Source organism: Xiphophorus maculatus, chromosome 17, assembly GCF_002775205.1.
Source record: "Xiphophorus maculatus strain JP 163 A chromosome 17, X_maculatus-5.0-male, whole genome shotgun sequence".
In the NCBI taxonomy this organism is placed as follows: domain Eukaryota; kingdom Metazoa; phylum Chordata; class Actinopteri; order Cyprinodontiformes; family Poeciliidae; genus Xiphophorus; species Xiphophorus maculatus.
Window position 1 is genome coordinate 972,897 of NC_036459.1, and position 26,211 is coordinate 999,107.

At 37.9% G+C, this 26,211-nt stretch overlaps 1 protein-coding gene across 11 annotated transcripts in view; it reads right to left on the reverse strand.

Moving 5' to 3' along the window:
• Nucleotides 1–26,211, reverse strand: part of grip1 (glutamate receptor interacting protein 1) — a 76,638-nt gene that overhangs the window by 5,987 nt on the left and 44,440 nt on the right. For 3 of the 11 annotated variants that reach the window (XM_023350275.1, XM_023350269.1, XM_023350273.1), the window contains exons 2-25: nt 19,787–19,867; nt 16,939–17,089; nt 16,056–16,201; nt 14,915–14,998; nt 14,762–14,837; nt 14,542–14,687; nt 13,282–13,429; nt 11,880–12,049; nt 10,730–10,867; nt 10,490–10,639; nt 9,464–9,650; nt 8,313–8,458; nt 7,362–7,442; nt 6,658–6,727; nt 5,855–6,000; nt 5,609–5,753; nt 4,531–4,670; nt 4,076–4,273; nt 3,867–4,005; nt 3,499–3,537; nt 3,174–3,285; nt 522–632; nt 321–437; nt 104–250 (exon numbers count right to left, since the gene is read on the reverse strand). In XM_023350275.1, the coding sequence (XP_023206043.1) occupies nt 104–250; nt 321–437; nt 522–632; nt 3,174–3,285; nt 3,499–3,537; nt 3,867–4,005; nt 4,076–4,273; nt 4,531–4,670; nt 5,609–5,753; nt 5,855–6,000; nt 6,658–6,727; nt 7,362–7,442; nt 8,313–8,458; nt 9,464–9,650; nt 10,490–10,639; nt 10,730–10,867; nt 11,880–12,049; nt 13,282–13,429; nt 14,542–14,687; nt 14,762–14,837; nt 14,915–14,998; nt 16,056–16,201; nt 16,939–17,089; nt 19,787–19,867 (3,068 nt within the window). Of the gene's footprint in view, nt 1–103; nt 251–320; nt 438–521; nt 633–2,197; nt 2,561–3,173; nt 3,286–3,498; nt 3,538–3,866; nt 4,006–4,075; nt 4,274–4,530; nt 4,671–5,608; nt 5,754–5,854; nt 6,001–6,657; nt 6,728–7,361; nt 7,443–8,312; nt 8,459–9,463; nt 9,651–10,489; nt 10,640–10,729; nt 10,868–11,879; nt 12,050–13,281; nt 13,430–14,541; nt 14,688–14,761; nt 14,838–14,914; nt 14,999–16,055; nt 16,202–16,938; nt 17,090–19,786; nt 19,868–26,211 lie in introns of those variants that run through there. The other 8 variants (XM_023350278.1, XM_023350270.1, XM_023350276.1 and 5 more) reach the window with 7 other exon arrangements.

The window sequence follows — 26,211 nt, forward strand, 5'->3', positions numbered from 1 at the left end:
ATTGTTATCGCAATAGTACCTCAAAATATTGTAATAAAATTCTCCAAACATTGTTAGAACAGATTAAATTTGTAGCTGCCAGGTTCTGTTTGTGGTTCGGTACCTGTAGTATTCGGTCATAGGCACGGAGGCCGCCCCGTTCGGCCGGCCCACCTGGTCGGATGTTATTTACGTAAACGCCACGATCCAACAGTCCGTCGGAGACACTGAATCCGAAATCCTCCAGGTCTGAGGCCTTCTCCAAGGTGAGCTAAAAAAATGCAGAACCAGAGTAAAATGTGATTCAGGAGACGGCAACGCATGAAGGGGGAATTCTCTACCTTATGGAGTTCCACAGGGTTCTGGTTTAGGATGTCGTTCACTTCTTGCCTCATCTTTTTCATCGCAAAGGCTCTGCGTTGGGGGTCAGAGGGCAAGGTGTTGGATCGCGGGTTGACCTGCGGAAACCGAGCGTCACTGAAAACACTCGGAAAACGGCGAACAGTCAGAGTTCGTCAACGAGACCAAAAGGATTCTGGTACCTGCGGTTTGGAGCTGTTTCGCTCCTGGAAGCTGGACTGGCGACCCAGCGTGCTGCGCAGCGGCGTGGGGTCATGGTTCAGGCTGAGCGTGGAGCCCGACATGATGGTTGCCTGGAGATGAGGAGAGGAAACCAGCAAGCATTAAAACCACTGCAAGGTCAATCCAAGGACGTCTTAGGATGCTCAATTTTACTAAGAACAAAGACTTTTAGTTTGTGATGTTAATCGGGTTTAACAGCCAGATGCAGATTATTGGACAGAATTGTTTACCTGCCAGAGTTTGGAAATAATTCAGGAGCATCATCTCGTTATAATGAGAAATATTTACGTTATAACAAGATGTAGAACTTGTTCAAACAAAAGTTTTATATTTTAATATGACCTGTAAATCAACTTGTTAAAATGAGAAACTTTCTTGATAAAAAGATATTCAAAACGCGTTTTATTATGAAAACTCTCTTAAACAATTTTTGCTTCAAATGAAACCTAAACCTCATCTCGTCATAATGAGAAACTTTCTGATTTACGTCTCATTTTCTTAAGAAAGTTTCTTGTTATAACAAGTTTTGTATTTTATTATATCAAGAAACATTCTTGTTTTAACGAGATAGAAATCTCTTTTTGTTAAAACAGAAATGTTCTAGTGTAACATTACCTTAAAATTAAAATTTCTCATTATAAAAACACCAGTTTTATGTCTCGTTAAACAAGAAAATTTCTGTTTTAGTGAGATGAGGTTTATATCTCATTAAAACAATAATGTTTCTCGTTTTAATGCAATACAACACGATCATGGGACAGATTACAACTTCAGATTACGCTGTTGTTTTACTGTTACGACTTTTCTTATTTAAACGAGAAGATATTTAAATTTTAATATAATATAAAACTTGTTGCAATAAGTTTGAAAATGAAACATCTACATAAAAGTTAACCCAGAATCTAAAACCCACTTCAAGCTTATTACAAACACTGAAGAGGTCAAGCTAAACAAATAATTGTAAGAAATTAAGATTTTACTTATGTCAGATAATATGATGTTGCTGTTGAAAGTATCTATTTTTAGAAAATGTAGATGGTATTATACGCATTTGTGCTTCTAATATCCACAACATTTTTCTCAAAATTAAATTTTTTCTTTTCTGGTGAAATAGCGTCTCTTTATAACAATATTGTCGTAATTAAACAAAATATTTTGTTTAATATTCTGCCTCATAGAAAAGACCAATGAACTAAAGAAATATTTAAAAATATTTTCTGTCATTAGTAATTTCATTTTTAGAAAAGAAAGCAAGAAAAAAACTGATCAGTTCTAGTATGAAAATAATTTGAGATTTTATTTTATAATATATACCTGTAATTGCTACAATTAACCATAAATAGAGAAAACTGTGATGTAATTTAAACACTGTAAAACACTAAATCTTACCAAGTATTTTTAGTGCAAAATAAGATAAAATAAACTTTTCAGCAAGAAAAAGGAGCTTTTTTTAAGTCAATAATTCCTTAAAATTGATGTGAAAGTTCTTGCTATTTTGGTAGATTTAATAGATATTTTTTCTATGTGACAAGGGAAATAATGTGGAACATTTTCATTAATATTAAGGAATTATTGATTTAAAATAAAACGGAAAAGTTAATTTTGTCTGATTTTAAGTGTACAAATATATTTGCATTAGACCAAAAACATTCGGTAGGATTTTGTGTTTTTGCAGTGCATTTTTGAGTTAATTATTTTGCTGCAGTCAAACGTCCAGATACATCAGATCAGAACCAGGGATTCACACCATGCACATCTTGCAGGCCAATCTCTACGTCAGGCCATGTACAAACTGTCCCAGCATGCTTCAATCAGCCGCCATGCCTGGTGCAAGCAAGACGCCATGAAGTCATCTCTGCGTTTTGTTCTTAGACACACGTTTAAAACCAGTTAAAACCAGTCTGACAGCAGTAAAAACCAGTTATGGAGGAGTAAAACGGTTAGTGGAGGAGTCGAGGGAGGATACCAGAGTGAGGAGGCCCGTCTCGTTTCCAGAATCCTGGAAGAAAAGCAATCGTTTTTCTGTTTTACTGATGTGAGCGTCTAAATGTTTGAGGAAAAGTTATTAAAACTGTAAAAAAAAAAACATTATAATTGTGATTCTATTGGCTAAACTCCAGCACTGAATTTGCAATGAAAACAAATGCAGAAACAAACTGGAAATAACTACCGATCAATACCTGTTGAAAAACAATCTGTTCAGGAATCAGTTTAGAAACAAAAAAAGAATCTGTTCAGTGAAAATGTTAAAACTCAAGAAAAGTCTGGATTGTTGTTGGTGTCAGTAATTCTCTAAAAATCTGCAAATGACTGGGAATCATGTTCAGATTAATGAATCTGATGAAAATAAGGAATCTGTTCAGAGTCTATAAAACTGTTCAGGATCTGGGAATCCGTTCAGAGTTTGGGAACCTGTTCAGAGTTTGGGAACCTGTTCAGAGTTTGGGAACCTGTTCAGAGTTTGGCAACCTGTTCAGAGTTTGGGAACCTGTTCAGAGTTTGGGAACCTGTTCAGAGTTTGGGAACCTGTTCAGAGTTTGGGAACCTGTTCATAGCCTTATAAACCTTAAGGCTCCTTCACACTAAAAGCCGTTCTCGATGTCTTTACGTACCTCCAGCTCTCGTAAGATGCCGCTCTGACCGCACGTCTCCAAGTCCTCCAGCGCCTGAGACCAGAAGTTCTCCTCCTGGTCGGGTTCGGTTCCGTCGTGACCCACGGAGAACCTGCCGAGGAAGGTGGAAGAATCGACCAATCAGAGTGAGGAGCAGCTCAACCCGGACACAGAAACACGCAGCGAACAGCTCATGCTGGCGAGGGAACAAAGACGGTCCACACATCCCACTTGTGGATGTGTCAGAGGGGTCAAAGGTCACCAGGTGAGGGTGGACAGGGGACTGTGTGTTCATGTGGTGGGGGGTCAAAGGTCAATTTGATACCTGCTGTCAGTGATTTTTCCGCTGGGCAGATTAGAGCCACTGCAGACAGAGACACACTGCTGTTACAAAGGAACTGGAGGAACTTAAACCCAGACACAGGTCAAAGGTCAAAGAAGCTCAGCAGGGAGATTAACACGGATCAGTAAAAAATTACAATATTCAATTCAATAATACTTTATTCATCATCAAGGAGCAATTTAACATGAAAATCTGTCATCAGGATGGACGGACGGATGGATGCGTCTTCACTCCTGGAAAAAGCTTAAATTAAATGGCCACCAGACAATAAACCCTGTATTTCGGACCAGTCTCACCAGTGGAACCAGTCTGCCCCTGAACACTATCACCACCACAGAGCGTCCTCTCACCCTCCGAGCGGCGGGCGGTCCCAGTCGTCGTCGCTCAGTCCCAGATCCGACAGCGGATTGGCTCTCTGCCTGGCGGACGATTGGCTGTTGGTCGTCTTGACGCCGCGCCACTCATGGAAGCTGTATGACTGAAAAGGAGCTACAGAGGCAGACAGGTCGGTGCAAACGGACTCAGGGCGGGGCGTGAAGACTAACGGCGGGCGGCGAACCTGTGGTGGAGAAGCTGCTGTCCATGTTGGACCCGTCCCAGGAGTCCACGGCGCTGTCCACTGACGGCAGCGTGCTGAACGCTCTCTGATTGGTCGGAGGCACCACAGTGATGACAGGCTCCTCCTCCCCATCCTGGCCATCCAGGTTAAGCCCCGCCCCCAGGCCTGGACCAATCACACAGGTCTTTGGGCTCGACACTGCAGACAGACGAGGCGTTCAGGGGACGTTTTTATTTTCAACAGAAAAAGGAAAATAGTGAAATATCTTCAGGCTTTTTTTAAGTTTATTCTTATAGGGAAAAAAAAACGTTTCAAACTCAAGATGGCCACCAAGGCAATAACTAATTTAAAAGGCTCAGAAATGGTGGCCATCTTGAGAATGATAAAGTTCATAATTTTTACAGTAATATTCTGCGTTAGTATAATAAATGTGACGTTTAGAGCTTCATACTCACGCTCTCCTTGCTTCTTGATCTTCAGAGTGACCGTCTCTCCCGCCTGCTGCAGCAGACTGATGGCTTCGCTCAGAGGCTTCCCCTTCAGGCTGCTGCTGTTGATCGCCAGGATGCGGTCGCCCACGTGGATCGCCCCCGTCCTGCAGGAAACAAACACAGACACACATTTCTGACACTTTCTTCATGATTGTTTTACATAAAAAATAGTTTGTTTGTTTTTTAAATTTGAGTGAAAACTAGACCCTACATCAGTCAGTGAGAAATATTTTTAATTCATTTTTAAATCAGGTTTAAATAGAAAGTCTTGTTCAAAACAGATAAAAACATTTTAAGTTAAAAAATAAGTTTCAACTCTTAAATCTAAATAGCACTTTAAATAATTATGAAAATTGTGTAAAAAGCAGCAAAAATAAACCTAAGTTGTAGTATTTCTACGAACAGCAGGGGGCGACATTTCCCACATTATTCCACATCCTGGTTATAGAAATCTGACTCTGCTGCACTTCATGTTTTATTCCTGTCGTCCATGTCATTGTGTAACAGAAACAAATATTTAATCGATTTGATTTCTTTTATTATTTTTATGGATTGCGCTTCTTCTTTTCACCTGTTTCTCTTAATTAAACGAGAGGAGAATCTATTTGTTAAATAAAATAAAACAACAAATGGGAGATGTTTTCACCTTGCTAGACTTTGATTTAACAAATCTGTCTGTATAATTCAACTGAATTAAATATAATTAATTACTTAAACTGGATATCTTTTTGCTTTTCTTTGTGAAGTACCTTGAGTTTGACTTTTGTTTTTATCTTGTAACCAGGGTGCTATGTATTGCAAATTTTTGCTCAGGTCCCTCTTGAAAATGAGATCTAGATCTCAACAGGGTTTACCTGATTAAATAAAGGAATACTATAATAAAGGAATACTTACCTTTGACTTTGGTTTGTCCATTCTAACACCAACTTTTTGTTTGTTTATGAAATAAAATCCCATCAAAACATTACATTTTGTGGTTTTAACCTGACAAACCTCTGAATAATCAAGTTCTCTGACTATTTTTGCAGGAAAGTTGGCGTACCTCTCAGCCAGCCCTCCTTTGCTCAGCGAGGAGATGATGATGGGGTCAAAGGGCTCCTCGGTGCCTGAGATGGTGATGCCTAATGGGCCACCGTACCTCTGCAGTTCCACTGTGTAGATGATGCTGCCGGACACTTCCTGCTCATCTGGAACATCGAGAAAATGGTGGAAAACATGAACATGTCCATTTAGTTTAAAACAAAAAGAAAAAATTTTAATCAGTGGAGGATCTGATTGGAACTGGTACCAGAGTTGTCTTCGTCTTTGCGGATCTTGAGTTTGACGAGTTCCTCGCACTGCTGGAGGATCTGCACGGCCTCCTCCATGGAGCAGTTCTCCACCCGGATGTTATCGATGGCCAGCAGCTTGTCTCCCAGCTCCAAGGTTCCCGTCCTGGGAGGAAAACATGCCAACATGAACAGCTTGAATTCCTGCAGCTGAACAGGACCAACGCTCTGACTCCTTTATGTTCTCATAGTAATGGTTAGCAGTAGAGAGCCAGTTCTTCTGGAGAACCGGCTCTTGTAGTGAACCAGTTCTTATAGAAAAAGAACCAGTTCTTGTAGAAAAAGAACCAGTTCTTGCAGAAATAGAACCAGTTCTTGTAGAGAAAGAACCAGTTCTTGCAGAAAAAGAACCAGTTCTTGCAGAAAAAGAACCAGTTCTTGTAGAAAAAGAACCAGTTCTTGTAGAAAAAGAACCAGTTCTTGTAGAAAAAGAACCAGTTCTTGTAGAAAAAGAACCAGTTCTTGCAGAAAAAGAACCAGTTCTTGTAATTTCAAACTCGATTTGAATCGATTAGTGAGATCAATAATGGAATTCTTATCACTAAATTCTTATCCAGTCTCATCCCTGTTTATGGAGTAAAAGGTGACATGATTTCTGTTCTGCCCCATCTGGTTACAAGCAACAAACTGCTGCTTTACGCTCCAGAACATGAGACCCGGTTCTGCTAGCCCAGTTAACCAGAATCACAGCTGAAAGCGTCTCAATGCATCTAAAATAAACCGTTTCCATGAGCCGAACCTGCAGGTGAGTCTGGGTTTTTACCTGTGAGCGACGCTGCCTTTCTTGATGTCAGAGATGATCAGAGGGTCGCCTGGTTTCCTGTTGGACGGAGCTTCACACACAAGAGGGAAATTTATCAATTTTAGGTGTTAGTCAGTGTAAAAGGCATCAACATTTCATTAAAAAAAGAAAAACACCGGAGCAAAATTAAGAGAAGCTCAGAGATAACGGAAACCCTGGTGTAAATGCTTTGTGCTTTTGATGCTCTATTCCTGCTTTCAGCAGGATTTGGGTCAAAGATGGCCGTGAAACCAGGTTGATTTTGTGTCTGATGAACCATCTTTGTGTTGATTATTCTGCTGTGATGACCCATTTGCAGATTGTTGGCTGATTTTTGCTTAAAATCTCCTGACAACACAAACTGTAACAAAGACCTTTGGAAGAGAAACAGGCCAGCCTGACTAAAGCTGCAGCTAAAGATTATTTTAGTGATCGATTATCAATTATTCAGATAAAAAAATGACACAATCTGCAGATTGTTCATTTAAGCACTTAACAGTTTTTATACCATACTAAAAGCACATTAAACATACAATAGAATAATAAATTAATTTTTAAATAACAAAATAAATACTTTGGATGGATGGATAGATGATTAAATTAAATGGCTGGATGATTTGTTCACAATTAGCTTCCATTTTTATGCCAGTGGTCATAATGTTTTGCCAGTTTGTTTGTGAACTCACAGCTGATGGTAATTCCCAGCTCCACTCCTGGTTTTTTTGGGAGTTTCACATGGAATGTCCCCGAACTGGGAATGACGGACTCTGAGACAGAAAGAAAGTTCATTTCAATATCATGAGTAGGTCACAGCACTGAGGCCAGGATAGAGATGGTCTATACAAAACATATTCATTACATTACTGCACAAAATCATTCCTAGGTAATGTTTTAGGACCTTTGTCACGTTAAATCCAAATAAACTCAACATTTACTCTCACATGAAAATGGCTGCAAACAGATGCGCAATTATAGAATTGTACATCTTTGAAAAGCATTAGTAGAGCGTCCTGCACAAACAGCAAGAATGCAGGAAGTAGTTTCGGGAAGGTAAGTCAACAAAAAAAAATTTGTCTATGTAAAACCAGCTGACTAAATGTTCTGGAACTCTGCCTGGGTTGCCAAGTAACGGGCGGAACTCTCCTGGGGTTGCCTGGCAACAGTGGAATGTGACGTTACATTCAGAAGATTTTTGAAACAGCTTGTTTTTTAGACACCAAAAAAATATTAACGTATTGGGCAAAAACAGCTGGGTGATTTTTTAAAAAACGCTTGGCCTGTTTTTAGAAGCAGTTGAGACCAAAATTGAAGCATAAAACGTGCAAAATGGGAGTTTTGCAGAGAAGGTGTCCTTTAAAAGCCAGACAACTGGAGATTGTCTCAAGTTTGATGAAGTATAAAACCAGTGGTATCAGAGGAATCTCCACCACTCCGCCTGTAAAAGCCACACAATGTATCTGTGAGTCATCCCTGACAGCATGCTGTGTTGTTGTATTAAACTCAGACGTGGGCGGTTATTTATACCAGCCGGACGCGTTTCATTCACAAAGCAGAACCAGGCACAGACTGTCGCTGTTCATCAGTCAGAACAACAAACATCCCCGCAGCCTGGGAAAGCGGGTAAACGTCGCGCTCACCTGCCACGTCAAACTCGATCTCCAGCGTGAGCTGCGCCGTGATGGACGAGTCTCTGAGCAGCTGGTTGGTTTCCTCCAAGGTCGAGTCTTCAGTCGGGACGCCGTTAATCGACAGGATCCTGTCACCGATCTGCAGGATGCCACACCTGCACAAACAAACACAGAAATCAGAAAGACTTACATACGTACATTTCAATCTGAAAAGTTCCTAACTGAATGTTTTAACAACAGTAATGAATGAAATTATTATAATTAGTAATTGTGTGAAGGTATTGGTGCAAACTGTAATCATAATTAATTTAAGCTGTGTATAATGTGCATTAAACATGATTTCAGTGTAAACTGTCTCCCTATTCTATTACATTTTGCATAAAACTTGTAACTTCTACTTGTTTTCTCTCATGTAATGTAAATATTCTGAGATATTTGGGTGTTTTTCCAACTGATAGTTTGGTAGAATCAGTTTAATTAGGGACCAAAGTTGCAACCTTTGTTACATTTTTCACCAGCCAAACCTTTGAGGAAGCTGTTCCCCTCCTTGCCTGTGGGAGCGCTGTACCAAGAACAACATGAAAACCTCTGAAGAAGATACTAAGCGCAACTTCCTTCTTCACAAAATGTAAACAAAAACGGAGTAGCATCATATTTTAGCGGTTGTAGGATTTCTTTTTTGTCTTTGGTAAAAAAAACGAGTCATTTCTCCCGCTCGCGCCAGGTTAGCACGTTCATTTTGGTTGTATTTACCCAGAATGCCTTGCGCTCAGAGGCGGGTAGAGTACCTAAAAATAGCACTCAAGTAAGAGTAGCACTACTTTAACATATTTTTACTCAAGTAAAAATAAAAAGAAGCCGTCCAAGAAATTAATGAAGAAATAGTAAAAAGTATTTGGCAAATGAAGTATGAAAATAACATCATAAGACGGATCAAAATGTAAAGTAATGTTGAAGTTTTAGTATTTTAAAGACCAAAATGAGAATAATTAATAAAAACAAAGTTATAAAATAAAATCAGGCAAACACAAACATTTTTCCAAATCAATTTCTTTCCATAAGAGACAAAAACTGCAGGTTTGTGTCTAAATCTGGTGAATTTTTGGTGAAAATTTGTGAAATTACTGACAGTATAAAATGTTCAAAGTGAACCTGCTCACCTCTCTGCAGGGCTGTCTGGGTCAATGTAGGCGATGAGCGGCGGTGACGACAGCGTCTCTGTCGCAAAGACTCCGCCTTGGAGCTGCAGGCCAAACCCCATGATGCCATCGCCTAGCAACGTGACCTCTGTGGTTTCCGTGTGGACCACCTGACCGGCGAGGCCGACCGTGCTGGAGGCCAGAGACACTGCAGACGAACATCACAGCTCAGTTACTGCTGGGCTGATAAATCAATTTTATCAGTTTGGATTTTTTAAGATTTAATCTTCTGGAAAATTGTTATTTCCCAGGGCGGCCATCTTGCTTCACAACCATTCACACTTTGAACTCAGATGAACTCTATGATGGAATATTAGGGCCAGGTTACAATTTTTTATTTTTAATTAAGAGAAAAAAGTCATAATATTACAAAAATAAAGTTGTATGACAAAAAAAAAATCAGAATTATATAAAAAAGTTGTAATATTAGGAGAATAGAGTCAAAACTTTAGGAGAAATAAAAAATAAAATGAGAATTGTTGAGCATCTTGTGAAGTTATAGTTTGGTGTAAGATTTACAGATAAATACTACTAGAACAAAATCACAAAATTACCAGAATAAAGTCATACTTTTATGAGAACTCCAACTTAAAATATAACAAAAAATTAGAACTAAAATGTGTTATTAAAGTTATACTTTGGTGTACGTCTTTCAAATAATGCTAAATAGAAATACGTAATCTTTTAGCAGATTAGCATAAACTTATTATCACGAAGCGATCATGGTTTATTTTTTAATAAAATTTTTTTTTAAACTGAGCTTATTTTGAAGAAAGAATCACAAACTGATAAATAAGCTTAAAACCATTTTGTAGTAAAGTTTTGTCTTTTGCTGCTAATATTACAACTATATTCTCGTAATTAAGCAAAAATGCTCATAGCCTGGTCCTGATACTCCATTGTGCAACTGAAAGATGGGATAATTTCTGGTTTCTTTTTCAGAAAAGAAAGCGAATCAGTCAGCTTTTTATCCGGAGAAAGACTCACAGGAGCTTTTGAAGTCCTTCTTCTTGGCCTTCCTCCTCATCATGGTGCTGCGCGGACTCGTGGGATACATGTTCCTGGACAGAGTGCTCATGTTGAGGGACGACAGGCTGTAGGCCGACATGGAGCCGGGAGAGAACGAGTGGCTGAGAGCTGCAGAGATACGGAAACCCCCATTATCGGGTTTTTGTCCTTGGTTTATCTCATCAAAACCAAACCGAAAACCAAGGAGAGAACACGTACGAGGGTTGTTTGTATGGCGGTTGTGGGATCTGGCGCCTGATTGGTCGGGGTGGTAGGTGTTGTAGTGGTAGGGAGGGAGGATGGGGGCGGAGCCTCCAGTTTCCCAGGGAAGGGGGCGGGGACTACGCTGCACCTTGACTGCACATGCACACGGGCACAACCATGCACACGCAGGAGGAAGGAGAGGTTAAAACAAAGGGACAGGACGAGGGTCAAAGGTCAAACGTCGGGGTAGGTCTCGAGATTAAGAACGTTTCATTTTTAGCGGTTTGCTAGCGGGAGCACGTCACAAGCAGTCTAATTTTTGGAAAATGTGGATTTATTTCCCCTCCAAGGTGATGTCATCACACCCACGGCGGCCATCTTGTTTACAGCTTCTATTTATCTGATTCTATTTGAATTCAAATCAACTCTATGAGGCTCAGGCTGTGATTTTTTTATATTTCTGATTACAAGAATAAAGTTACAATGCTACTAGAATAAAGTCAACATTTTATGAGGATTCAGACACAAAAAATAACAAAAATTATGAAGGTTTGTTGGGCATCTTGTGAAGTTATACTTAATAATTAATTAAGCATAAAATTATTGTCAAACAACTGACTCTAGAAGAAAGACCTACATGAACTGAGATGCTCACATTAAATCCTGATAAATAAAAAAACAATGTTTTATTTTAATATTTTTTTCTGGTAAAATTGTATTTAAACTACAATGTTTTTGTAATTAAACATAAAAAATTATAGCCTGGCCCTAATACTGATGACTGAAATAAAAATACATTTTTAAAAATATTTTATGTCATTTTTTCAAAAAGAAAACAAGCAAAAAAAATAAAAATTGATTAAAATTGGATGAAAAATAATTAGAGATTTTACTTCTGAGCCGTATCTACGAGCCTCTGCCATACATCTACTTTAAAAATCCCTCTGAGGTGCATTCAAGGCCTCTCAGTGCACTGAGTTTGTTCAGGGCTCATTAAGTTTGATGTCTATATGTTTACACCACGCTGGGGGACGTTCTGCTCCACCTCATAAACACTTTGTTTCTGCAGAGATCTGACACATTAAATGTGGCTCCAAACTGCCTTTCAGGGGAGTTGGGCATAAATCCGCAGGCTCTCTAACTAACTGCAGTTTTTCTGTGTTACCGTGCTGCGGTGCGTTCAGGGCCGGTCGGGCCTGGTGTTGTGGCAGAATCTCCATGCGGACGGTTTGACAGGAAGCAGAGAGAAGCTGAGTGGCTTCAGCCAGAGAACAGAACTCCATCGACTTCCCGTCGACAGACAGGATGTGATCCCCGGCATGAAGAGCGCCACACCTGCACAACCACATGACCGTCTGGGCGTAAACATTGTGCATGAAGGGTGAGAAGCTAATTCAATACATTATTCTAGGTACTATGTCAAGATCAGAAGCCAAACGTAGGGAAAACAACTTGGTGAACATCAGTGGTGGACACACTTCCGCTAATCTGCTAATAGTGGAGCTAATTTTTCATTTAGCCAACTTAGAAACTGCTTAGCGCACTTAGCCTCCCTTAAATAAGCTAAAGGTAGAGAAAACAACTTAGCAAAAATCAGTACTGGGCACTTCTGCTAATCTGCTAATAATAGAGGTAATTTTTGACATAGCGCTGTTGCTAACGTTCAGAATCGTTGGTTAGCTTTCCCAAAATAAGCTTCTTCTAAGATTTTATAATCGCATTGTATTTGATGATTGTGTATAGCACTTTGGTCCTGTAGGTGTATAAAGTGCTTCATAAATAAAGTTGGTATGGTATGGTAAGATGCTAACAGCAGAGCTAGTTTTTTTGTTTAGCACTGTTGCTAGCTTTGAAGATTTTTAGCACACTTAGCTTCCCCCACAAAAGTTAAAGTTTGTTCAAACAAATAGGCAAAAATCAGTGCTGGGTGCACTTCTGAAATCTGCCAATAGTGGAACTAATTTTTTTTGTTTTATGCTTTTGCTTATTATGAAAATATTTAGCACATTTAGCTTCCTCTAAATAAGTTGTTAAAAAAACTTTTAAAAAAATCAGTGGTGGAAATATGTTCACTAATGCACTAGTATCACAGCAAATTGTTTTGCCTAGCGCTTTTGCTAACTTTGAAAACGTCTGGCGCACTTAGCAAATGACATTTATTCTGTTCCCAGAGTGCATTGCAGTAGAGATTAAAATTTAGTGATGTCCTGCTTGCTTTCTGACTGAAGCGCTATCGTTGTCAATTAGATATAAGCAGCAACAGTTAGCGAAACTCAACAATTATAAAACTGAACTACGAGTGAAAGGTCAGTACCAAAGAATCACTTCCTGAAGCGCAAGTAGGTGTGTAATGAAGGTAGTGATTTAGCGTTTTAGCATTAGCTTACACTGAATACCATATTGGTATAGCACTTTAGCATTAGCGGGACTAATATTTGTGATTTTTCTTTAGGTTTAGCACAAAGGTTTAGTCCAAATATAAATTAAGCTGCAAATAAATCCAGAAAGAAATAATAAAAGATCTTCAATCTACACCTGAATTGGATCAGAGAGCATCAGACTCATACCTGTCTGCTATGCTGGCTGGTTTGACTTTGTCGATGATGATGACCTGCTTGCTGCAGAACATGGAGGTGGACAGAGCCACGCCCAGACTGGATCCTGCCGCCTTGGCAACCTCAACCAGCAGGGGCCCCGACGCCGTGGCAACCGAGTCTAAAAGGGTGAAAACAGTCACTGGTGCTCACTGGTTGCCGTTCCACAGGGCTCCGTCCTCAGTAAGCTTACATTTCATGCACTCACATGGTTTTATGGCAGCAGTTTGTGGGTTAATTTATCTGGAAATTACAAGTAATTTTTTTCAGAACTCACCTATTCCTGTCCAGGAAGTTACAAGCTAATTTTCCTTCAAGGCGGATTTAAATTTTTTTCTGGACTTTATCGAGTTATTTTAATCAAACTCATAGGTTCTGGAAGTTATTACTTTCCCTGAAACTTACAAAACGCAAAGTTTACTTACAAGCTGCTTTTATTCCCAAATATATATGATAATGTATCCAGGATTGATCAATTTCTCTACCGTAACTAATTAATTTCCCTTACACTTACCATCTTATTTTAAGTTTTCACATAAAATAAATTGGTAAATGGAGAAAAAGCTTCTAAAAGTTTTGTCAGCTGTTTTAATTTGCTAAATTTAAAATCATGATCATAAACTGATTATTTACTTTTCTTCCAAGGAACAAAATAGTTGCATATTTAAGGTCTAATCAATGTGCAAACAATCTGCTTGTTTATTTTTGGAAATTTTCATTTTAAAGAACAGAAGACGATCAGGGAATTTAAAGATGTTTCCTTCAAAAAAGTACTAAAAGAAAGTTACACTTTCTCATACTTTTCTGAACAGAGAAAGAATCCTGCAGTTATGTCTTGTTTGAAGTTAAATTCTGTTGCGACACCTCCAGGCGCTGCAACCATCCTCTGATGTCTATTTAATTCTCATTTTGTACTATTTATTTCTTTATCTTTGTATATTATGTATATACACATAACCTGCATCTTATCTCGAGTCGAGCAAATCTCAATCTCGTTGTAATCTGTTGATGACAATGACAATAAATCTTATCTTATCTAAATTATCAACAAACTGACTAAAATTGAATAAATAAACAAGGTTTTGTTATTTAAAACTTTTCTGTAACTTCTCCTGGAAATTGCTGATGTTAAGGTTGTAATACAAATAACAAACATCCTAAACAACAAAACACACATTTTACACTGAAGCTGCTGAAATCATGACTTCCTGTCAAAATAAAAACCGAACTGACCCATCACCGACACGTCGTACTCGATCAGCAGCGTGGCTTCCTGGCCGCACTGCTTCAGGATGCTCATGGCCTCCGACAGCGTGCTGCCATGGAGACGAATCCCATCGATGCTTAGCAACCGATCGCCCGGCTTGATCGTTCCTTCTCTGCAGAACGACAGCGTCAGGTTTTAGCTCCTACAGAAGCTCCAGAGGGACAAAAAGTCTGCAGAGGTCGGTACCTTTCGGCGGGTCCACCCGGCCGGACGGTTGTTATGACGATGGGGCGGGTCTTATTCCTGTCCTCGTGCGTTCCTCCTATAAGAACGAGTGGCTTTATAATTTTGTTTGTATTTATTTTTGAGATCCTCAAACACAAACCGAGCTGCGCTCACCTCTGATGACGAAGCCGAAGCTGTTCCCTTCTTTGTGAAGCGTCAGTTCCACATTTTTAAAAATGACCCCTGACCCCTGCACGGCTGCAACAGAAACACATTGTCAACACACACACAGGTACAAATCTTCCGTATGTGGAACTAAATCAGATCCGACTGTCATAAAAGCGTCTGCAATCTGAAAGGTCATGTCGCATTTAGGGCTGCAACTAACGATTATTTTATTAATCGGATTAATCAGATATTCCGGTTAATGATTATCCTGATCATTAATTGGATAAAAAATTGTCACATTCTGCAGATTTTTCATTAAACTGCTTAAGCATTTTCTATACAATATTAGAAATACATTAAAGAATAGAAATAAACAAATAAATTCCTTTTTAAAATAAGAAAATAAACATATTATTGTGTAAGATGCCATAACGCAGCATTCCTTTAGTAAATTTGAATTGGGTGAATAGGAAAAAAATGCCATTTAAGGAGTTTTGGGTAAAATATATTTACCGACAATTAAGATTTTATCTTAAATGCAAAATGTTTATATCTTTTGTACAGTTTTGGCTTAACTATTGTTCTGAGTATGTTGTTTATGTCAGCAAATGAGTTTTTGCTGACAGATAACGAGTACACATTCGTTAACTAGAGTATAACTAGATTGTTACTCTAGATAAAGATTAATCAATTACTAAATTAGTTTAAGATTTAATTCTGCCAAAAACTAAAAAAAGTTTAGATTACTCTCAGAAATTTTCTAGAAAGAAACTTAGAAATTTTTGAATTTCAAAAGTTGAAAATGTTCAAGTTTTTTCAAGCGGAGATTTGAGATTAATCTCAAAATTTGAAGTTTATTTTTCACAAATTTTTATATATTTGTAACTCAGAAATTCCATTTTCCTAGAAAATTTCTGAGATTTATTGTGAAAATTTCTGGGAGTGTTTTTTTTCAGAAATGTATTCTTCTTCTCTGTCTACAATGGACCTAAAGCACCATTGTACTTAAATATTGCTTCAACATGTCAAAATGTTAAAAAATTCAAGGAATGTAAATGCTTTTGGAAGATTAAAGTAGCTCCTAAATTGAAAACTCAATAAATTTCAGCTCCTTGGAAGGAAAGTATGAACATGCTGAGTCACGTACAGACAGGCGGCAGCTCGTACTCGACCTCCAGCACCACTCGCTCCCCGACGTTCTTTAGCAGGCTGATGATCTCGTCGTGTCTGAACTTGGCCAGGTTGATGCCGTTGACCGAGCGGATGTAGTCGCCCACATTCAGCTGGTCGCTCCTGAACAAACAGAGATGGCTGTGAGTTTTATGAAATGCTTCATTTAAAGATGATAATTCTGAGACACACATACATATATATATATATATATATATATATATATATATATATATATATATATATATATATATATATATATATATATATATATATATATATGGAGGAAACATGTTTATTTTACAAGACACACAAGTAACAGTGCGTTTTGAATAAACTTTAAAGCGAATAAACTAAAAATTTGTGTTTGTTTATGGAACGTAAAGCTTAAAATTCTGAGTGTAAGATATTACAGCCAATGTTTATGGGCTTCAACAGGGAGGCCCCTGTTGAAATTCTGACGCAGTTACCTCGGGTCTGACGTCAAACCCAGCTTTGAGTTTCCACTTCACAAGCAACTGGAACGCAGCATTTTTATATGAATAAACCGGAAAATAACAACAACAAAAATGGCGTGTAACGTTATGCTATGTGTACTACTTAATCTGTTAAGTTTAACACAATCTCTAATAAGGAAAATACCGGAATGAAGTGGAAGCTAGTGAGATGGAAGCTAACGGTCAAAAGCGCATGCGCGTTCAGTGTAATACTAAAATCACAGCGCCATCTAGCGGCTTGGCATGGCAACTACAGCTTTTCCAAAAGTAAACGGGGAACTTTTCCCCAAACATCCAAAAATACCTGTAGCAGTTTCCAGGCAGCGATATCTTTTAAATGTAGACAAAATTAACCGATATCACCTGGCAGCAATCCCTCCTTGTCGCAGGTTTGAAACCCGAGGCTTTCCGTCTTTGTCAATTCCTCCTGAAACGGTGAGTCCAAGCGTCGTTCCCTCCTTCTTCATCAGCTCCACCACCGTGCAGCCCCGAAACTCATCTGAAAAACAAGTCACTGCGGGTCATCGTCAGTGTTTCTACGACAGCGTAACAGCGCAATCGTAGATTAAAAAAAAGAAGTAAATTTCCACCAAAAAACTCAGCAATTTTCAGATTAATCTCAGAAAATTTCCAAAAAAAATTATGAAATTTGAGTTTCAAAGGAGGAAAATCAGCTTGAAAAAAATTCTGAAATTCTGAGATTAACCTTAGAAATTTTCTTTTAAAAAAGAAGAAATTTCTCAGTTTGAAAAGTAAAAAATCTGCTAGAAACAAAGCTCAGAAAAGTTATCTAAAAAATGTAAAAAAAAAAAAGAAAAAGAAAAGAAAAGCAAAAAAAGGAATTTCTGAGCTGCAAAAGTCAATATTTGCTCAAAAAATCTCAGAAATTTTTTGTAAAAAAATAAAGAAAAGTGAGTTTGAAAACAGCTTGAAAAAAAGCTCAGAAATTGAGATTAATCTCAGAAACTAAAACAAATGACATTTCTGAAATCCAAAAGTTGAATTTTGCTTGAAAGACTTTATAAGCTTCTGTTTCAAAAGTAAAAAAAAAAATACTAAAAAGATTCTAAAATTTTGAAAGTAATTTGAGAAATTTTCTTAATAAAACTTGTAAATTTTAGTTTGACAAGTCAAAAGTTTGATTTAAAAAAGACTCAAACTTGAAATTTTATTGAAAAGACAAGAAACTTTCTGAGCTTGAAAAGTCACAAATTAGCTAGAAAAATACTGAAATTTTGAGATGTTTTATCTTTGAAACTCAAAAATGTGCAAGTTATTTCAATAACATTTCTGAGATTAATCTCAAAGTTTCAGGGTTTTTTTTAGCAATTTTTTGACTTTTCAAACTTAGAAATGTTCTTGTTTTTTCTATAAAATTTCAGAGTTTTTTGGTGGAAATTGACTTTTTTTTCCATCTACAATGACCCTAACACGCTGCCGTAGTGTTTCTCTAAAACACAAGGAGAAATTAAATAATAACCCCAACAAACAGAAAAGAAGTCATCTCCTGGTCTGTCGGCCATCTATTTTTTATCAAACCTCTGAATTATTCAGCAGAGGAAGCGCTGGGCGCGAGGAAACTACAGAGCTGCTGCCGCGCGATGTGAACCGTCCTCAGGTGATAAAACAGAAATCTGGATTTCACTCAGTCGTTGGATTTTAATATTAATGAGTCAGGGATTCACCTCAGTTCATTCAGCCAGGATTACGACGGTTTCACAAACAGCAGCGAACAGCGACTCCATCTAAAAAAAGAAAACCTCCAATCTTTGATTCTGCTCCCATGTTTGATGAAGCAGCTCCCTGCAGCTGCAGAGGAGCGACTTCTAAAATTGTTTCTTCACAAAACGGCTTTTTTGACTTAAAGGAGCTGAGGAAGAAAGCCAGCCTCACAGGAAGCTCTATTTCTGTAGACGAGCTCTTTGCAGCCTGAATGTGAACTGTGCCTCCTCTGTTGCACCGCTGATGAAGCAGCATCAACCTCCAGTCTCTGTGCAAGAAGTTCAATCGGGAAATTTAACCCGCAGCACCTTTTTAAGGTTTGATTTTAACTATGATTTAATGGAAATGCAAAAAACATTTAATTTTACCAACTGCTTATCACTGGATACCAACAAAGTGAATCCAACTGGGAATGTAAAACATCAATTAGGAATATCTACCTGACTTTATGTATTAAACACTTAAATAAAATAATACAGTAAAATTAAATTAATCAAAAATTTAAGCAAATGTAAAGAAGCAAATAAAACACAGCAAAAAAAAACAACAAATAGTGCAATTACATTAAAAATAATTCAGACTAAATGAAGTGGGATGTATTAAAAAATAATAATAATAACAAAGCATTGCAAAAATTATAATATATTAAATTTGAAGCAATATTTTATGTCAAAACAAATAAACTGTCAGACACATTACATTTAATCAAAATAATAAAAACCAAGATGAAATAAAATGAAAATTTAAAAAATATTTTAACCAAAACTAAATAAGTAAAATATAATCCAGTCAATGCAAAACAATAAAAAAATTATTTTACTTTATTAACCCCCCCCAAAAATACAATTAAATATGCCAAAATATAATTAATTAAAATAATTTTAAAAACATATTCTTCCAAAAAAATCCAAACCAAGTAGTTACAGCACATAAAAATATAAGTAAATAACGCTTAACAAAATTCAATAAACAATTTTTAAGATCTTAAATTTTACATATATGTATAAAACACAAAAGTATAAAAAAATTAAAGAAAATCCAAATTAAGTCAATAAATATAAGAAGGCAATTAAAAAAGAATCTAAATAACTAATATAATAAAACCAAAAAAATACTAAAGTGTTTCTAGCAGCAACGGTTTCAGAGGAGTGGAGACCATCATATGTCTCCAAGTGATTTTCTTTTTACTGGTCTTACTGGTGTAAACACATTAAACAAACATTTCCACCAGTTTCTGTAAATGGTTTAAACTCTTCCTTATAACAAGCACCAATTTCTCGCTCGTTTTCACAGAAAGCAGTCCTAACTGGGACAGCAGCTCCAGGTGGGAGCAGATAAAGTGCAAACAAAGCATCTTCCTACAACTAACAGGAGGAAAACATCAGCTGTTCCTGTTCTCCACTTTTAGCTGCCGTCTTCATTACTCCCAACCACAGGAATCCCAGTAACTCATTTTAAACCATCAGCAGGATGATGGTGGGAGTGTTACCTGGAATACTCTGCCTCCTGATGGCCAGCGCTCCATCTGGAGGTCGCGACCCGGCCGAGTGCTTCGTGTACGGCCCTTCATCTGAAAGGAAAACACAGAAAAACACACCATCATTTATTGATCTACACTCCAGTCAGCTGGATTCAGAACAACAACACTTCCCACTGGTTTTAATTTGCTTCAGACGTCCCACCAACAACTACTGGTTAGTTTTAAACATATCTTAAATCATTCTGGGGAAGAAAAAAAAACTTTCTGTTTCATCAGTTCCTTAAACTGGTTTTCAAGCTCTAGCCTTTCATTTAAAGGGGAATTATTATGGAAAATTCACAATTTGCAAATCTTTGTACTTCCCTTTTTTTGTTTCTACTGCTTCTAAAAACAACTAAAGCGCTTAAAAAAAACACGAAGCCATGTTTTTTGGTGTCTGAAGGAGTCATTTCAAAACCTAGCAACCCAAGCAGAGTTCCGCCCGTTACCTTGCAACCCAAGCAGAGTTCCGCCCGTTACCTAGCAACCCAAGCAGAGTTGAAGCATGGTTCTACAGCTGTGTTTTGTTTTTGATCGGTCTGTTGATACAGATGGAAAAATTCCACTGCAGTAGCCAATGTTCGACCAAAAGAGGGCAGCACTGAGACAGTTTTAGGCAAAAATAATGCAAAACTAAACAAATGTGCAAAAAACAACAACATTCACACAGAAACATAAAGATGCCACCCTAAATAACATATTTAGACAATTTATCAACACTAAAAACAATACAAACTTTTTACTTGTCTAGAAGACATTTTTTTATGTTTATCTTTTGTTTAATGAGTAAAACAAAAAGTTTAAGATAAAAAACTGTCAGTAAATACAGACTGATGGTTTGATTTAATTATGAGTTTTAATCCAGTTAGAATCTCAGATTATTAAAAGAAAACATCAAAATAACGTAAAGTTTTCCGTCGAGCTCTTTACTGTTATTGTATTTTGGCTTCCTGTTGGGCTGTAATTTATTCTAATCTGATCTGGATCGGCTCTGTTTGGTTCCAGCAGCCGGGCTCAGAAGCAAAATGAGATTGTGGAAACACTTCAATGTTTTCCAGCCATTGTGAGGACATCACTACCCTGTAGGTTCAGCTTGTACTGAAGATCGTTTCTGACCCTAAATCTACGTCGTTCTAATAAAATTTCAGGATTGTTTTTATTTCGTTCTCCAAATTGAATCCCCTGAATGTGATTGTTTCACGTTTTGGTCCCCAGTACACTTGTAACACACACACTCACATTCAGACCATATCTAAGTGAAGATGAAAGCTGAGCCTCCTCCTCCTCCTTCAGATGTAGGGCAGCAGCATCCAGCCTTTTCTGTGCTCAGCAACACTACTATGTACTCAACATGCTCCGTATAATACTGCATAAGGCTCAAATAAAAGCTTTGGATGAAATGCTGACGTAAATTCACTCAGACTGAGGATTACATTTGCATTTTCAGTGATGCTAAAATATAAACAAGCGATGTTTGTTGTGTCAGGACATCCTAAAATCAGGTGAACAGCAACAAAACATGACACTTCGCATCATCTCATTATTTATTCAGAAGACATGAAACCCAAAAGCAGGAGCGGGGAGTGAAAACCAGCCCTATCCATCACTACATGAGGGAAAGTAACAGCAAAGGATCTTTAAAAACGTTTAAAAGGAGTCCGTACTTCTGCAACCAGTGTAAAATAATAACCTAGTCTTAGTTTGACTCATTGGTTTGTTGTTCTGATTTTGTGTTTTTACAAACAGAATAAATATTTCCTGATGTATTTTAGATTATGAGCAAAAATGATTGGATCCAGTTGACTTTTATGAGTAATTCTACAATAAATTCATGTTTTTTGACATCTGCAAAATGAGTCGTTTCAAAAACCTCTGGAATGCAAGCAGGCACTGCCCGTTGCTTAGCAACATAGGCAGAGTTCCAACCGTTACCTAACAACCAAAGCAGAGCTCCAGCACATTTGGTCAGCTGGTTTAACCGGTGTGTGTGTGTTGTACAATGACTGCTGGAAAAGTCAAGTGTTTTATTGTTGACTTACCATCCAGAAACCCTTTGCTGCATTCCCGTTGGTTGTGCAGGAGGTGCTACTAATGCTTTTCAAAGATGTACGGTTGTATAATTGTGCATCTGTTTGAAATGTTGAGTTTATTTGGATGTAAAGTGACAAATAACTAAAACTGTGCAGAACTAAAGAGACAAAAATGTCATTATTATGCAAAAAAATCTACCGAACATATATAGGCCACACACCTTCCCTAATCTGTTCAAAGGAATCATCGATCACCTGGACAAACCCTGCACAGTAATCTAGATTTAAATTAGTCCATTTGTCCAAGCAGGGCTGGACAAATGGACAAACAAGAATAAAAAGAATTGAGGTGTCGAAACGTCCCAGTCAAAGCTCAGACCTTAAGAGAGCTTCAGATAACAGGTGTAACAAACAGCTCAGGTCAGTTTGTTGTTTTGATGAAGGTCTCCTCACAGCGCCTGCAGATCGATACGGTTGTTCTGAGTGATTCCCTTCATCCTGTGGTGAAGCAGCAGGGGGTCCCTGAACAGATCGATGGCTATAAACTGAGCGGTGCTGGCAGAAACCGACTGGATGACACTTCTCAGGTCCTGGCTTTCATTTTGGGAACGAATAATGTAATAATTTACCTCATTATATCCCCTAAATGTCTTTAAAAATGATCTAAGGCTTGCTGCTTATTAAAAATAAACAATATTTGCATTTACATTCATAACTCTTGTCCTGCAGCTACTATGTGGGGTTTCAAAGCTGAGCTGTGCTTTCAGTTGTATATTTAATATCCTCTGAGGAGCACAGCGACACACTGACGCTCCGTACCTTATTATAGACTCATTCAAAGCCGTTTAAAATACACGGGCGAACCGAAGGAGCAGCCGCTGTGGCGGAGACAAAGCTTTTCTCCGAGGGTTAAATTCAGATGTTAAGAGGTGCTGCTTTAAAAACCACCGAGTCAAGATGTTTGGCTGCGAGAGGAAACCTACTGAGCCACTTAAAAAGAGCTGCGAAACTTCAAATGGAGCCAAAAATGATGAAAGTTATTCCCCAGCTTGATCCTGGCAGTCCTGGGGCTTGGAGTGGAGGACGGGGTCCAACTTGCTCAAGTGTTTGCTGTGATTCCCGTAATTAAAAAGGAAGAAGAGGGGAAGAGCGGAGCCAAAGTCAGAGTCTCAACGGATTTCAGGCAGACGAGGTTCTGGTTTCCAGTCTGGTTCTGCTGCTGGGACACGGAGGAAGCGGCTCGTTTAATCCAATAAACCATCTGCTCTTCAAAAGGTTAAATATTAGAGGTATTTTTTATAGACATCTAAATATAGATAACAAAAGGAAAGCACATTCAGATCAGGTGTTCTTGTTAATGTGTGAATACACAAAATTAATCCAATAAATTACGTGTCTGGGAATACGGCTTAAAAATAACATCCTGATTTTTTTCATATCAGATCCAATTAAATGCTTTCTTTTCTAAAACAAGAGAAAATATTTTCAAAAAGTGGATTTTATTTCAATCAACCGGTCGCTGAGTTGAACGATAGAGTATTAAAGTCAGCCACACCTGACTTGAACACTGACAGCACAGATTAGAAATAATGTTTGATTTTACTGATGTTGTCAGAGGAAAGAAAGATAATTTTTTACATTTTACATCCAATAGCAACTCACTGCTATTTTTATTTCTCCCCTGATTCATTATTTGATGTAAAAACAGACATAAAATCAAAAGTACACGTGATATAAACAGAGCAGAAAGTGTCCTGAAATAAACTCCAACTGCCAAAAATGTTTTGTTCCAACACTGTTGCTGTTTGTTCAGGATTTAGCCATTCAGACCTAATCTGGATGTTGTTTTCACCTCGTCTGTGAGGCTGCAGCACAATCCTGGTTGTATAATGATAATTCAATGGAATCTGTAACGTCCCAGTAAACCGTGACATTGAACCAGCTAACTTTTGAACTGTGTAAACAAGAGAAAGAAGCACAAACGAAAAAAACAGCAGATAAAAAACATACAAACCGAAACATGAAGAGAAGCACAAGCCATAAAATCAGAGAAATTAAAAAGGACTTTACATTTGATATGGACTGAATTTTTTCTTTAAAAAAATAAGCAAAACAAAAAACAAGCCTCTGAAATTACAACAAAAATAAATCTAAAAGTTCCTACTTTTCATTTTTAGTCAAATAAATTTGCAACAATAAGGAGAGAATGTGTGACTGAAGCTAACATTTCAGCATTTTAAGTAAAATAACATTACGACAGCGACATTAATGTAACGCAACTAAATACACGAGTTAAACGTGAACTTTTCTCAACTCTTATGTAGAGAAGAGAGGAAGTTGAATGGTAATCATTTGGCTTCCTAAAAAACGTACTCTGTTCAAACCGTTACTTAGAAAAATGGAAAGTCTGAATCAGTTAGAGCAATGTCTAGCTGAGTTTTGACAGAAATCAAGCTTCAAATGAAAGTTTTTAGTCACTAAAGTCCAACTTCAGTGGACTGTGCTCCCCAACAAGAGCTCTTAAATCGCTCTATATGGTGCTGGATTGTCAAGTCTCTCATTTCATAGAAGTTTCACTTGGATTCTTCAAAAGATAAATCACTAGATAAACTTTAATTGAAGGTAATTTTTGTCTTTTTGTTATGTTCGAAAAGTTCAGTGTTTTCGACCAAGATTATTCTTTCACGTTATACAATATATTTATTTATTTTAGACAATAAAATGTATATAACTGCATAGCTACAAGGTAAAACAATAATGAAAAGAAAACCTGTCTAACAAGAGTGATTATAGGGAGAAATCTCTGTAAATCCTAAACATTTATAATGACAAATTCAACAAAGATCCCAGGATAGCACTCCTGACATTGGAACCTGGAGGGTTACAGTTAAATAGACAACTATCTCTTTAAAATATTGATAATTTCGTGTAAAAAGAAGCCGGATGACATGCGAACCTCCAAGGACAGCAGAAACTGACTCATTTTTCAGAAAAAGTCAAGGCTTTGACTCCCTGAAGGGGTTGATGAATGATGCATGTTTCTTGTCATATTCATGTTGACGTTTGATTTGACATTTTAAGAAAGGAAACGGTTGAAAGAAAAGCTGTTTTTGGCTGTTAGGTCAGGTAAGTTATCCTGTCTTAGCCAGGATTGAGAGAAAAACACTTCACATTTGAACAATTTAGGATTTTTCCACCTGACTCGGTTTGATTGGGGACAAAAATTTCAACATCCGTTACATTTCCAGCTGCTGTGGTTTTCTCACTACACTGAGTCAAACCAACCAAATCCTTTGAAAAACCTGTTCCCCTCCTCGCCTGTGGGGGCGCTGCACCAAGAACTACTGAGAGAAACAACACAAAAACCAAAGAAGACACTGACCTCAACTTCTTTCTTCACAACATGCAAAGAAAAACGGTCTCCACAGGTTTTAGTGGTTGTTCTTTTGTCTTTGGCTAAAAACCACAAGCAATTTAGGCCCACGTGTTTGTTTTGGTTGTATTTACCCAGAATACTCTGCGTTGTAGTCCAGTTCCTGCTTTCGGAGCGGTCTCTGGTCCGCTTGGTGTTCAAATATGCATTCGAACTGCACCAGAGTTCACTTCAACCGAATCCACACCAAGATTTTTAAGCGTTTTTGGTCCGATTACACATTCACACTCCCCCAAACGAACCGAACCTTCTAGGCAAACAAACTGGAGTTGCGTTAAAGCGGACTGAGTTCACTTTAATCAAAACAAGAGAAGAATGTAGGTCTTGTTTTGGAAGCGAACTCTGGTGTAGTTCAAATACATATGTAAAAGCCAAACAGACAAGAGCAGAAAGTGGACTAAATCGCAGGGCATTGTGGGTAAATACAAGCAAAACACACACACTAGGCTAGAGCCAGCAGGAAAAATGTGATGTCCGTTTTTACAAAAGACAAAAGCAAAACACTCCAACCGCTAAAATCTGACGCCACTCCATTTTTGTTTACATTTTGGGAAAGTTGAGCTCAGTGTCATCTTTCTAGGTTTTCATGCAGTTTCCTTCAGTGGTTCTTGGTGCAGCGCCCCCACAGGCGAGGAGGGGAACAGGTTGTTCATTTAATTTGGTTGGTGTGAAAGAGAACCACAGCAGCTGAAAAACTTTGCAGTTTCGGTCCCAATCAAACCAAGTTTACCAGACTATCAGGTATAAAAACATCCTAGGTTTGTAAGTGGACCAAACTTCAACTTGGGAGAACCCAAAAGAAGTCTGGTTCTTTTGGGTTCTCCCCAAAAGAACCAGACTTTGTAGGCAAACAAACTAGAATTTAATTCAGCAGACTGAACACAGTTAGTGTAAGAATCGAGGCTTTGAGTTGGACCTGAAGAGTCGAGTAC